Here is a 13,065-nt window from a genome sequence, read left to right on the forward strand (position 1 = left end):
AGTGGCAGACAGCTGCAGTTATGAATCATCTGCTTTTGTGTTTACCATCTTTCTGAAGAATCTGACCAAGTCCCAGATGTTCAATGTTTTAAGACCGTGTCTCTGTAATAACATGGTATAAACTGTTGTTCACAACCCATCAACCAATGACAACTTTCAAAGAGTAACAAGGGGAAAAAAATCTTTAATATTACAAATTACTTTTTGCAGACAACCGTACAGTGATTTGTGGCTAAAACAAACTGCTTTTTGGGTGTAGAGCAGCGAAAAACAAAATCACAAAGCACATTGATGGCGCAGCCTATATAATACAGCGAGTATGGCTAAAACCCAGTGACTGGGGCCTTGGTCCATCCTGGTCGGTGGCCTCTATCTCCTGTAGCGGTACCTCTTGAAGTGGAACCACAGCTGGAAGATACCGTTGGCGAACTGACAGCGGAAGCCATGTCGGTGTGAGTACTCCCACTCCCTGTTCACAATCTTAAATGCAATGTCCTCGTACGGAGGACCGGCGTGGAACCTCAAGATCCCAAAGTCCTTGTTGTCGGGACTCGGCTCGAGGAAGTACTGCGGGGTGGATCGCTTGTCGATCAGGTCCGGGTAGAAGATGTTGAACTTGTAACCTTGGACGATCTTGGGCGGTGGGTTATCGAAGTCGTAATGGGTCTGGTTATATTTGTTCCACTCGAAGCCTGTGTGGACCCTGTTGAAGAAGCGGGGTTTCCTGGGACGGTATTTGTCCGCCCACAGGTACATCTTCCCCGTGACGGGAAACTCGACGCTGAACTGAGCCTCGTCGTTGCCCATGCCCTCTTTGGCGCGGCGTACAAAGGCGTCCTCGGCGCTCTCGCTAGCATCACCTGATAGAAAAGTCAAAGAAGCAAGAGTGAGTGACTTGGGGGAGAAGCAATAGATCACAGACTTAGAAATCAACACATTGTAGACCAAAACTGAGTTTAGTGGCTTGAAAGTCAATGCTACAATACAGAAGTCTGCAATTCTATGATTTACTGTTACTTTTTACAAAAAAATATGTTGTGTCATTTTCTACTGAAGCAATCCTCATTATTTAAGACAAATGATCAAATGTACCAGACATTTATTTTCAAGTTCTCCATAATTATACCATAATATTGTGAAAACGAAGTTTCTTGTGATAAACTATCTTGTTATCTTGAGAAATCAGCCTTTTATTTTCTCAAGAATCGACATTGATTAACATGTTATCACAAAGAAATCGTGCTTTGTCTCGAGGTAACAAAAAATAAACTCTTGATCTTGACATAATGCCATTAAAAAATTAATTTCAAGCATGTTTGTTCTTTGCTTCTGTATTTTACATCTTCTGCATGATTTATTTTCTGCAGGAATTCTTTCTCTTTGGTTGCCAACTCTTATAAGGAAGCTTTTATTGTGTTTGTTTCTGTGTGTTAATAATCTCATACCGGTGACTTGTAGCTGTCTGCGTGCTAACTGCAGCCTGTGTGTGTCCTCCTCCGGTGTGATGGTGTGTGTGTCCAACGGCAGCTCGGAGGATGTGAGCAGCGTGGGGCTGTAGCGGCCGGAGTCGTACTCCGCCTGGCTCTGCTGGATCAAGTCCTCCTCCGTCAGCACGGCCTCCACCACCTCGCCCTCCTTCTCTTCGTCCTTCTTGTCGCCCTTTTCTCCTTCGTCCTCGTCTTGGTTTCCTGCTGCGGATGTTGACGGCTCCTCATCGTCCTCTTCTGTTTCTCTGTTCTTATTTCCTGTTGATGAAGACTGGCCAGGCTCATTTGTTGTGGTATCCCTGTTATGAAACACAAATGTGAGAAATAACAGTGTGAATTGAAAGTTAAACCTCAGGTCACCGTCACCTGACAGTACAGTAGCTGACTGATCCTTTCTCTCCATTTCAGGATGGAGATGTGTATCATGTTGTTTCAAAGTAACTTACTCTTCATCCTCACTCCTCTCCTCCTCTTTGATGATGGGGAACAAAGGCTCACTCTCTACTCCTTGCTCCTGTTTCAGTTTGAACAGCTTCTGCCGCAGCACATCCTGGTGACGCTCTCTCAGCCTGGGGAATAAAATTGGAGATTTACACACACACCTCTCCACTGTGTATTTGAATAAATCATGAGCCATCTGGGTAACTTAAGGTTTCCACAAAATCCTACCTGGCTCTGGCCATGTAGACTCTGACTTGCTGCAGCAGACTCTCCCAGTAGCCGATATCGAGATTGGATCCTCCAGCCCGAATCTTCGTCTCAATGTTCAGGTGCAGCGCCTGCAGCTGGCTGTACGTCTTTCCTTTAAACACCGTCTGGACGTCGATGCTCACAGCGGTGTTAATGCCCTCACGACGATCACCTGAGAATGAAGAAGATAGCATTTAAGAGAAAGGTTGCACATACAGCTCACCAAGAGAGCTACAAGTTGAATTGACAGTCAGATGGAGCACATGTAAAACAAAGCAGGGAATATCATGTACCTGGTCCTTTCCCAGACGCCTCCAGTTTTCTCAGCTTGCTGATCTCGTCCTCTGTGATGGTCGTCATGTCTCTCCAGAAGTCCACGTTCTTCCCTTGCTCCAACTCCATGTAGACCTACCAGCACAACAATCACTCATTAATAGGTGGGAGCAACTATTAACACATGGCCTGTCATGCATGGGATGCATGAGACAAAACAGCCATGTGCCCATGCCTAATAGTCCCATTGCAAGACATGCAATGTAAAGTAAGTGCTATAATGTTATTAATGCTTGATACAAAACAAAAACTGGCACAGTTCTCATTCGAAAAGCCCGGGTTGAAAGTGGCTTTGGGCCCCCTACGACAGGAGCCACTTTAAACCTAGGTGGAGTGTCCTCAGTGCGTCAGGGATCTGTAGCAATTTTTGGCAACCGACATGATCTGTCTTGAAACACAAACCTGTCTCATTAAACATGCTCCGACGGTGTGACTCGTACAACAACAGCACCATTCACATCTCTACAACCAATGTGTTTATGGTGTAAATTTACAAGAGCACAAAGTTATTCATAGAGCTAGCCTCTTATTTTGCTCTCAACGTGCACCTGATTGATGCATTTAACTTCAAAATACTATTTTTTTTCTTCCGGGGGACCAAGTACCTGAACCTCACTAGTGCGTAAAAGGTGTGCCCTTTTTCATACTGCAATACATACTGCAGATGAAACTGCAATGTCAGTTTTTTAACAATATCATGCAGCCCTTTTGTATTGTGACACATTTTGTATCAACACATCATCGTTCATCGACTTCAAGCCTAAATAAATATATTATTATTATGTCTTTTATGATTTGGCGCCATCTAGTGGCAGTTAAAAAAGCCAAAACAAAAAACAAACTGCCTAGGAAAAACAGACCAGCAGTCTGGTAAGAACAGACTGTAAGAACAGACTGCACTGATTGCTGTAATAAAATATAAATTCTAGCTTATAATGGCTTCAACTTGCACAATGATTGTTGAAATATTTGTTAAAATCTAAGCGAGACGACCAGACATATTCAGACTGTGAGATCCTCCAGACAGATTATAGCAGGTTGCCCAGTTACTAACAAAGCCATACAATACTAATCACAATTTTGAATTTGTTAATTTAAACACAGCATGTTTTATGTGTGTTCATATTTACTGGACAAACACTGAAAGAGTTACATGAGGCTGCAATCTTGTACTTGTTATTACATCTCTATAAAAGCCATTCTGTGCGATTTGAGATATTCTAACATAACTTTAACAACTTTAACATTTTAATGGACACAAAACCACAGACCTTAATGTCCTCCAGCAGGTCGTCCATGTCGGTGACCGTCAGCCCGTTAAGAAAGGTGTACGGCTCGTGCATCTCCACAGCCAGATCGTCATCTTCTGCACTGATGTACTTTGCCAAAAGGTCAATAGGCTTGGCACGACCGTCACGGATTCTGATCTTAGATCTGAACACACAATATTGTGAGATGCATATACTGTACGTATTATGGAACAATTAAAGAAGCCTGGGATTTAACTGAAATTGTGCAATCATATCATTTTAATGCCTGGTACAACTAAAGGTACATTTGTTTGGACAAATATAGTGATAACAACAAAAAATAGCTCATAAGAGTTTAATATGTATGTACCTTCAGTTGTACCAGGCATTAAAATGAACCATACATTGAAGAAAACAAGGGTGGTCTAATAATTTTTTCCATGACTATATAGTCATTTTAACGCACACTCACCTCAGTTTGGCCTGATGCAGATGGAAGTTGTCTTCCTGTTCAGCCCAGGTTTTGAAATGCTCCGCCTCCTTCTCTCTCTGCAGCATCTCCAGCTCCGTCTCTCTCATGGCCTTTTCTCGTTCCCTCTCCAGACGCAGCTGTTTTACCTATACAAACAGAGTTAATATGATGAGTTATATATATTGATATTACTCTGTAACATTATGCTGCCACAAAACAGCTCGTACCTTCTGTAGCTCTCTGCGATTCTCCTCCTGAATACATTTGTTCCTGTCTTTCAGCTCTTTTTCTCCCAGATGCCCGATGCCTTTTTTATCCAATGCCTGAAAAAGAACGTAATTGGGTTACATTAGTCTTTCCTAAATTATGAATATGATAACTCATCAAATGCTGCTGAAAACTGCTCTCCAGCTCACCTTCTGCCATTTGAATGTGCCCAATAAGTTGTTGTCACCAAATGGATTGTCTGCGTTGGTGTATCCCATGTACTCCTCACTCCAGCCCATCTTTTCTCTCCTCTTCTTCTCCTTTGTTTCCTTCTTTGCCAGTCTCCTGGCCCTCTTCTCCTCTGGTGTCTCCAGAGCTTTCATCATATCCCTCTGATCCCTCTGTTTTTTCTTGTCATCCTTTTCTTTGACCACACGGGCCCCCCGATCAGACCCAGAGCTATCAGACGACTCAGGCGAACTTGAACGCTGCCTCCATCTGTCTCTGTCGACCATCTCTCTGCTTTTCTCACTCCTCTTCCTGTGCTCCGGGCTTTTGTCTCTGTCTCCTTTTCTTTCCCCGTCTCGGCTGTTGCTCTTCCATCTCTCTTTTTCCCTTTCTCTGTCTCGGCCTTTCGTTCTTTCCTCTGCCTGTCTGTCTCTGGTTGGGCTCCCTCTCTCAGGACTTCTCCGTCTTCTCCTTTCTCGATCACTGCTTCCATCATGGGAGTCAGAGCTGGACTGGGACTTCACCATCCTCCTCTCTCGAGATGTTCCTCGCCGTTTCTCTGTTTCCTTTCTTCCCCTCCTCATCTTAGGATCACCTGATTCAGAACTGAGACAGAAAAGGGGATTTAGTGCATTTTTGCTCCTAGATGAGCAACCATGTATTTAGGATTGAAAGGAATACATTTGTGTTTGTTTCTATGTCAGCTGGCTATAATTGAGAATGTAAAAAGCTGAACCCTGAACCCTCCAAACGCAACGGAAAATCAGCAACAAGGTGTTATTTTTTACAGTTCATATACTAGATTATTGCCTACATTGGAAGTTGCAGGGAGGAAAGTGGTTGCTGGTTTGGGTGGAATAAGCAGAGAAAAGGTATCAGTAAACAGTAAAGTCATCACCACTGATGCCTTTTCCTTGCAGACAAAAATGCTGCATTCAAGTACAACCTTCAGTTTTATGGTGCCACTGTTTTGAATCAGCTGGATTGGTCTAAAGTGGAACAAACTCACCTGCAAGCTTTTAAATGTAAACTTAACTCTGCACACATGTACAGTGGCTTTTGTTAATACTAGTCTTTCATGTGTTTCAAATATTGTATGGATCATCTTAAACACTCCCACAATATTGATACTGAGTGGGTTATATATGTGAAATAAAATAATGTGAAATGCATGATGTAGGCTATGCATGTCGGGGAGATTGAGTTGTGGAGAGGTCTTATTATAAGCATGTCATGATAATAAGCACAATTGTCAAAGTAGCAAGATTAGAGTGGGATTGTGGGCTGTAGTTTATTTTAATTGCCATGTGGACAATTACGTTTGTGGACTAACACAGGAACTAGTTATTAAACTATATTCAAATACAGTTAGAGGGGAACTACTGCTTCAGAATTCATACTTTAGTCCTGTATTTCAGTCCAGAAATATTAGTAAACATTAGCAACTTTCTCACACATTCAAAAACTACAGTGATAAAACTCAAATGTGTGATGTCATGAGGTGTAAAGTCTGAAACTGCCCCATAGACAGGGTGACTGTGAACACTACAATAGATTAAAAGATAATTTAAGAAAACAACATTTTGAAGTCCACAAATATTGATTGAAGATTGTAATGACATATTGAAATTCTTCATTTGGATGGTGTTTCTCATTAACTCGTGATATAAACCATCTTTACTGTTATAACGGGTCGAATCGCGCCGTAAAACTTCTCGACCGTTGAACACGAATTCAAGGCAGCCAGAAGCAGCCAGCAGAGACAGTTACCTGGATGATCGACCCTTGGACCTGCTCTTGGGACGCTGTGGTGCTCGCCTGCGGTCGCTCTCCGAGCTGCTCCGTGACCCGGCTCGGTCCTGGTGCTGAGGCCGCCGCCGATCAGGAGAGCCATCGCTGGAGCTCGTGCTGCCCGACCGGCCGCGTCCACGGACGGCTCTTTTCTTATCCACGGAGCGGCTGCGGCGTCTCCTGTCCTCCGGAGACCGAGACTTGCTCACTTTGGATCTGTTTCGACGATCCCGGCTCCGGCTTCTGGACTTGGAGCGGGACCGACGTCGAGATTTCGAACCCATCACGAACTTTCTGGGGTCCGAAGTGGGCTCTGTCGCATAAATAAGAGGTAACAAAGGAAACGGGTTTCCTGTCCTCGCAGGGAGACGTATACTTGGATAATTGTTTCATGGATGAATTCAAAATGTACTTAAAATCTCTAAAAAAATTCTAACAATAACAAATGCACAAAAATTACATATAGCTTGAAAAATGTCCCCACTGAAATTAACAGTTTAAACGAATTCGAATGTCCTTTATTGAAAACAACACGTAGACTTTTATATGTATTTTATTTTTGTCTATTTATTTTTGTTTTTATTTTATTTCAACTGCTCTGAATTTACAATATTGATGTTATGATTATAAGTTTTACTGTTGATTAATGCTCACCTAGCATTCTTTCTACACTTATGCAATGTATGTACTGTGAAAAACTTGCCAGAAATGTTTATTTTTGTAATTTTCAATAAAGCGTTGAACAAAAACTTGGATAATTGTAAAACATATACAAAAGTAAATGAAAATCCACGTCGGATTATAGCACACTTATCCTTATCAAAACAATGCGACAAATTGTCTGGCTTCTATGTTAATTAATCAGGCAACAGGAAGCTATCCTAAATGGGCCTTTTTAACAATATGGCGCATATTCTAGACGTCACGAGTATAGATCGAGAAAAATAAAGTAAAAATAAATTGTATTCACTTTATTGTGGTTTTTATATCACATGGGACACCCTAAATAAATTTAACATCGTGGAAATGTTTTATTTTGGCAAAGTAACGCGAGAGTAAAATTAGGTCAAAGCTGCTTTTCAGAAACACAAACAACATTCGCGTTTGCGTGACGTCATGCAACTGGCAAATGTAGTTCTCTGAATTCACTCCTGAATTAACAGTTCAAAATATAAGGGTCTGATTTCAACCAATTTACCTTGGTACATGTTTTCTTCACGTAGACTAGAATTTTAATGTGTCATTGTGTAGCTTATTGCTTGCTATTAAGCTTAAAAGACATATTTACGGATGAAGAGTGGACTACAAATCCCAGACAACACAGGGCCAAACTGCCTGTGTTGAGAGGAGACTCCTTTCAGAAACATTCTTCTGTAACCAGTCTTCAGTTAGAGCGATATATTCTACATTTCTGGCTACTTCGTTTTTGTTTGCTAGCATTTAAGATCGGTAGTTGTTGTTTTTTTCATTTGAAATCTGGCCGTCTTAGGGAGTTAGAAACTATTCGGTAGTAAACACAGTAAAAACGTATCGGCTCCGTAAGGTAACGTTAGGGCTTGTTAGCTAGTTTACATTAGCCAGCAGCTACCAGTAGATTTACGGCTTATATCCGAGGCTGCCCTGCCAGGTAGATCAACTAAAGCTGGAGGCGCTGCTCAGCCACAATGCTCCGGTCAGTTCAACAAATCCACAGAATGCACATTGGTGAATAATTTATCTAATTTGGGGATACATCGAGGCAACCTTTGTTTGACTTGAGCGCTGCCCGGCTGGTTTGGCCTGTTTCATTGTCTCCGAACATCGAAAACAGACAAGTGGTTTCTCACAGTCAGTAGGTTGTTCGGCTAGTCCGGCTAATTTAGACGTCTTCGTGTAAACAAAACAGTCAGCTGTCGACTCCAGATAATCTTAAAAGCTACAAAGAACAGTATGGCGCAACACGACCACTCTCATGTAGCCAGTTCACAAAAAGCACTCATGTTGGAGATGAAGAGTCTTCAGGAGGAACCTGTCGAGGGATTCAAAATAACACTGGTGGACGAGGCTGACATGTACAACTGGGAAGTGGCCATTTTTGGGCCCCCAAACACTCATTATGAAGGGGGGTATTTTAAGGTAAGAATTCAACTTTATTGTCTACCAAGGTGGATAATTGTCTTTGGTAAATCTGGCAGGTGATTTAAATACACACACCACATGCTGACAGCCCTTACCATAAGATTTCTTCAGAAAATAAAATATAATACACAGTTTTTACATTTCTTAAAAACATAATGTCCACAAGAAACATAGTTGACTGCACTACTTGCTTAACATCGCCATATGAAATCAATAACAATCAAGTCTGTCAGTAAAAAATGTCCCAAAGTGTATTTCGGAGGTCATTGTATTGCAAATTTAAAACTTTGAGTTTAAGTCATAATGCACACTTCATCAAATACATTGTCATTTAACAACAGAGTAATAATATGAAATAAGCAGAACTCATTCATTCATCTTTAACTTTGTTTATTGTTTTTTGCCTCTTTTTTAGCAAATAATTACACTCAAAAACAGACCATAACTTTACAAAAGTGTACCAAAATAACTTATAATTACACATAATTTACAGTGAAAAGGCTGATTCGCTGATTAAAGAGGTGCTGGCTTATTCACACTATATTAGAATATGTATATTATTATCATGATAGTAGGCCTGTCACAAAAACACATTTTGTTGGACAATGGCATTATCGCCATTTTAAGACCCTTTTTAAAAAGCATCTATATAATGATGAGATAATAATATAATAATTCAGGTAAACATTTACCACACAAGAGAACTGTTTTTATGACATCATGTTGTTGACATTCCTATGTAAACAAATGACCTCCATATATTTTCCTGAGCTCCATGAGTAAATATTGTAACTTTTTTCAGGTCTACATGAAATCAATATTTCATTTTTTAAATATCGAGGTATTCTCAATATGGGTAACTCACAACACCTTGAGGTTTGGGAAAGTTTTTTCAAGTCCAAAGGCTCAAGTCCAAGTAAAGTCATGAATAATTTTTGATAAATTTCAAGTTGAGTCTTTTTTTGATATTCATGTCTAATGTTATCTAATTTGTGACTCGAGTCCAAGTCTGTGGCTCGTGTCCACATTTTGTAGCAACACAGTGGACAGCCACATGTAATCTCCTGTTGTGTGTTCCAGGCTCGGATCAAGTTCCCGATAGACTACCCGTACTCCCCACCTGCCTTCCGCTTCCTCACCAAGATGTGGCACCCCAACATCTACGAGGTGACATATCACACGCTGCTTCTTTTTTAAATGATTAAATGTGACTGGTCTTATCATTACAGGTGGAAATAACACATTATATAGATCCATTACACACAGAATGAAACATTTCATGTCTTAATCTATTTAATTTCTTCTAATTATAATGATTATGGCTTACATTTAATGAAGACCTAAAATTCAGTGTCTCAAAAAAAATCTAATATTACAAAAGACCAATTTTAAAAAGTATGTTTAATAAAGAAATGTTGTCCTCTGAAAAGTATGTCCATCTATTTACACTCAATACTTTTGGCTACTTGACTTGAACTACTAGAAATGGACTTTTCCATGATATTCTAATTTATTTAGAAGCACATGTGTATTTAACCCAATATCTTTCAGTTGTAATATGATGCATCTCATACTGACAAGAGTTGATTTCCTCTGTTTTCAGAATGGAGATGTGTGTATTTCTATATTGCACCCTCCAGTGGACGACCCGCAGAGTGGAGAGCTGCCTTCAGAGAGGTGGAACCCCACCCAGAATGTCCGGTTAGCACTCTCCCTCATTATCTCACCTCACATGGCTCTCTTTTCTGGGTGCCTCCCTTCTTTATTTTCTCTCAAACACGTCAATGACTGACCTGACTCATACCCTTCACATGACATTTGTCTTCAGGGGAGTCACTTCAGACATTGAATTCATATCTGGGTGTTCACCACCACATGTGAAATGCGATCTGTTTTTGTCAGTGCTGTCATTAGGTATTTCCCTTTGTATGTTTGCTTGTTGAGCAATATTTGTAGATCTACACAATGTGTAAGTTTTACCACTCAGTAAAATATTTCACCTGTTTCCTTTTAACTAAAGTAGAGCCTAACAGATATAGCGCTTGACGGATATTATTGGTCGATATTGGCCTATCAAAGGCATATCCGTATCGACGTATATGTTGTCCAATATGTGTCATTATGAACATTTTTTACACAATATACAATGCAGAAAACGTTGCCTGGCGTAATTTAAAAATTGTGTTTAGCTATTAATTATTATTATTTATTTTTGTAATAGTCAGCAATTAACTGAACAGTAATGATGTTTATTTAGCTACTTATTTTATTGCTATTTATTATTTATTTTCTCAGATATCATTTATAGAATTAGCTGACAGTGTTATTCATTGTTTATTGAATGTATAACAATGTTAAATATTATTTTATGAAATTTTATGTTGGAGAAAGTAGCTCTCTGGGTACATTTGCAGAGTGGTGAAATGGTCTATTTTCATTCAAGCTCAAAAAATTACTATATCTGTAATATCTGTATATTACTATATTGGCTATAGATTAACTTCCCCCCTCTTAAATCTGTATCGGCATGGCTCTCAAAAATCCCATATCGGTAGGGCTCTAAACAAAAGTGCTTTATGGTGGATTTGTGTCATAGCGCCATTTCTTCCAAATAATTTATTAAGCAATAATTTATTAAGGGCCACTACATCAGGGACTTTTCCATTGCTGTTAAAAAATTAAAGCTTCACCTTCACTGAACCGACTTTACTCAGTGACAAACAAATGTAGCTCTTTTATATGTTTATAAATGATGTGATAAAATATAAAGCAGTATATAATGTCTAGAAGAATAGGATAAATTCACATTTGTATACAAGCAGAAATGTTTCAATTTGTTTCATTTATAAATGAGCATACAAATAAGTGTGAATTAACTATCATTTATAGTATCTATGTGAATGAGTCACATAGGTGATAATAATAACAAGAAACAAACTAATAGCGACAATCTCAACGGGAGTTTGTCCTGTTCAGTGGAAAGCGCCGCAGCTGGCAGCCAGGGCACGTCAGAGAGACAGCAGGGAAGAGCAGCATGTGTTTACACCGTAGTTAATTAAGGAAGGGGGGGGGGTTACACAAATACCATAATGTACCGTATATCCAGGTGAAATGTCAACAAGGTATGACAGTATGAAAAAATAGATAAAACCCACGTTCTTTTTTTCTAGTCTGAGAAAGCGAGTATATTGTCTTTTTTTAATTTATTTTAGGGGTCGTAAAATATAATGACAGACATGCAAAGATTAATTTGAAAACCTCAGAATTTTTTTACTTCTCATACATAGTATGAAACAATATAGTTAACACAGTTGTAATAGAAGTTATAATTATTGATAAATGCTGTACATCAGTGGTGGAAGGATGGTTGGATCCCTTACTTCACTAAAGTACTCACTAATACCACACTGTGAAATTACTCCACTACAAGTAAAAGTCCTGCATTCAAAACTTATTTACTGTATCACTAATTCCTGGAAGATATCTTTTGAATAGCACATTGGGTTTAACACTGCTTCTTGTCCCTCACCTTTGTGTTCGCTCATAGGACCATTTTGCTGAGTGTGATCTCGCTGCTGAATGAACCCAACACCTTCTCTCCTGCCAACGTGGACGCCTCCGTCATGTACCGCAAATGGAGGGACAGCAAGGGCAAAGACCGGGAATACGTAGAGATCATCAGGTAAACAGTTGCTCTTTATTACCATCACTTACAAAAGAACAGAGCAGCAAGAGTAGTCCAGATTGGAAGATTCTCTCTGTCATGTGTCAGCCATCATCATATATATTCTTTAATGTCTCCCTCAGGAAACAGGTGTTGGCAACCAAGGCGGAAGCTGAGCGCGACGGCGTGAAGGTGCCCACCACACTGGCTGAGTACTGCGTCCGCACACGCGCCCCGGCCCCCGACGAAGGCTCGGACCTCTTCTATGACTATTACTACGACGACGACGATGTGGAGGGCGAGGACGGAGACTGCTGCTACGACGAAGATGACTCAGGCAACGAGGAGTCGTGACAAGCTTTCTGACCGAACCTCGCTGACATACGCTACCTGTTTTTTCCGTCTGGGTCGCCAGAAATTCTTGGATCAACATCCGAGAAAGATTTGAAGCTTCCCACGTCTAAACCAATGAGAAGAGCTGTTTTTTCCCCCCAAGGCCACTGAGTTATTTTTGGAGGCGAAGATCGACGCGCCGTTGTGGAATGGTCGGACCTGGTTAACATTTGCACCAGCACAAAAGTCATGAATTTCTTTAGTTTTGCATTTTCATTATCACCCAAAACCTTACTTTGAGAGAATATTAAATAATCCCTTTGAGTTGTTCCGCTCCTTTATAGTATATAGTATTGTGGGGTTAATACCACTTTTAACAATAGCAACATTTGCACTGGTGCAAAAAATTCCAAACTTAGCTCCGCCTCTCTTGCATATCTTTATTTCCCTAATTGTAACTGCTCACCAGTAGTCGGTCTCAGTGACCACCAG

At 40.3% G+C, this 13,065-nt stretch overlaps 2 protein-coding genes across 2 annotated transcripts; one reads left to right on the forward strand and one right to left on the reverse strand.

The window, feature by feature from the left end:
- Positions 1 to 17: 17 nt before the first annotated feature.
- Positions 18 to 7,509, reverse strand: cactin. The gene is made up of 10 exons (XM_059343889.1): positions 6,438 to 7,509; positions 4,649 to 5,273; positions 4,460 to 4,555; positions 4,233 to 4,378; positions 3,782 to 3,944; positions 2,471 to 2,585; positions 2,157 to 2,349; positions 1,934 to 2,056; positions 1,446 to 1,786; positions 18 to 860 (listed from the first exon to the last, which is right to left on the reverse strand). Exons 1-10 carry the CDS (start codon positions 6,740 to 6,742, stop codon positions 370 to 372), a joined length of 2,598 nt encoding a protein of 865 aa, XP_059199872.1. The 5' UTR covers positions 6,743 to 7,509; the 3' UTR covers positions 18 to 369.
- Positions 7,510 to 7,676: 167 nt separating this feature from the next.
- Positions 7,677 to 12,898, forward strand: LOC131979848 (ubiquitin-conjugating enzyme E2 R1). Its single transcript, XM_059343901.1, has 5 exons — positions 7,677 to 8,573; positions 9,657 to 9,743; positions 10,180 to 10,277; positions 12,124 to 12,258; positions 12,384 to 12,898. The coding sequence occupies exons 1-5, from the start codon at positions 8,388 to 8,390 to the stop codon at positions 12,592 to 12,594; spliced, it is 717 nt and encodes a 238-aa protein (XP_059199884.1). The 5' UTR covers positions 7,677 to 8,387; the 3' UTR covers positions 12,595 to 12,898.
- Positions 12,899 to 13,065: the final 167 nt, after the last annotated feature.

This window comes from Centropristis striata, chromosome 11 (assembly GCF_030273125.1).
Source record: "Centropristis striata isolate RG_2023a ecotype Rhode Island chromosome 11, C.striata_1.0, whole genome shotgun sequence".
Lineage (NCBI taxonomy): Eukaryota > Metazoa > Chordata > Actinopteri > Perciformes > Serranidae > Centropristis > Centropristis striata.

Bases quoted from the DNA above. Each gene is read 5' to 3' on its own strand.
- cactin (XM_059343889.1), bottom strand. From the start codon at position 6,742: ATGGGTTCGAAATCTCGACGTCGGTCCCGCTCCAAGTCCAGAAGCCGG. The intron at 5,274-6,437 runs GTAACTGTCTCT...TTTCTGTCTCAG, and splicing joins TCCAAGGGTCGATCATCCAG to TTCTGAATCAGGTGATCCTA. The intron at 3,945-4,232 runs GTGAGTGTGCGT...TTGTGTGTTCAG, and splicing joins CTGCATCAGGCCAAACTGAG to ATCTAAGATCAGAATCCGTG.
- LOC131979848 (XM_059343901.1), top strand. From the start codon at position 8,388: ATGGCGCAACACGACCACTCTCATGTAGCCAGTTCACAAAAAGCACTC. The intron at 8,574-9,656 runs GTAAGAATTCAA...TGTGTGTTCCAG, and splicing joins ATGAAGGGGGGTATTTTAAG to GCTCGGATCAAGTTCCCGAT. The intron at 12,259-12,383 runs GTAAACAGTTGC...TGTCTCCCTCAG, and splicing joins GAATACGTAGAGATCATCAG to GAAACAGGTGTTGGCAACCA.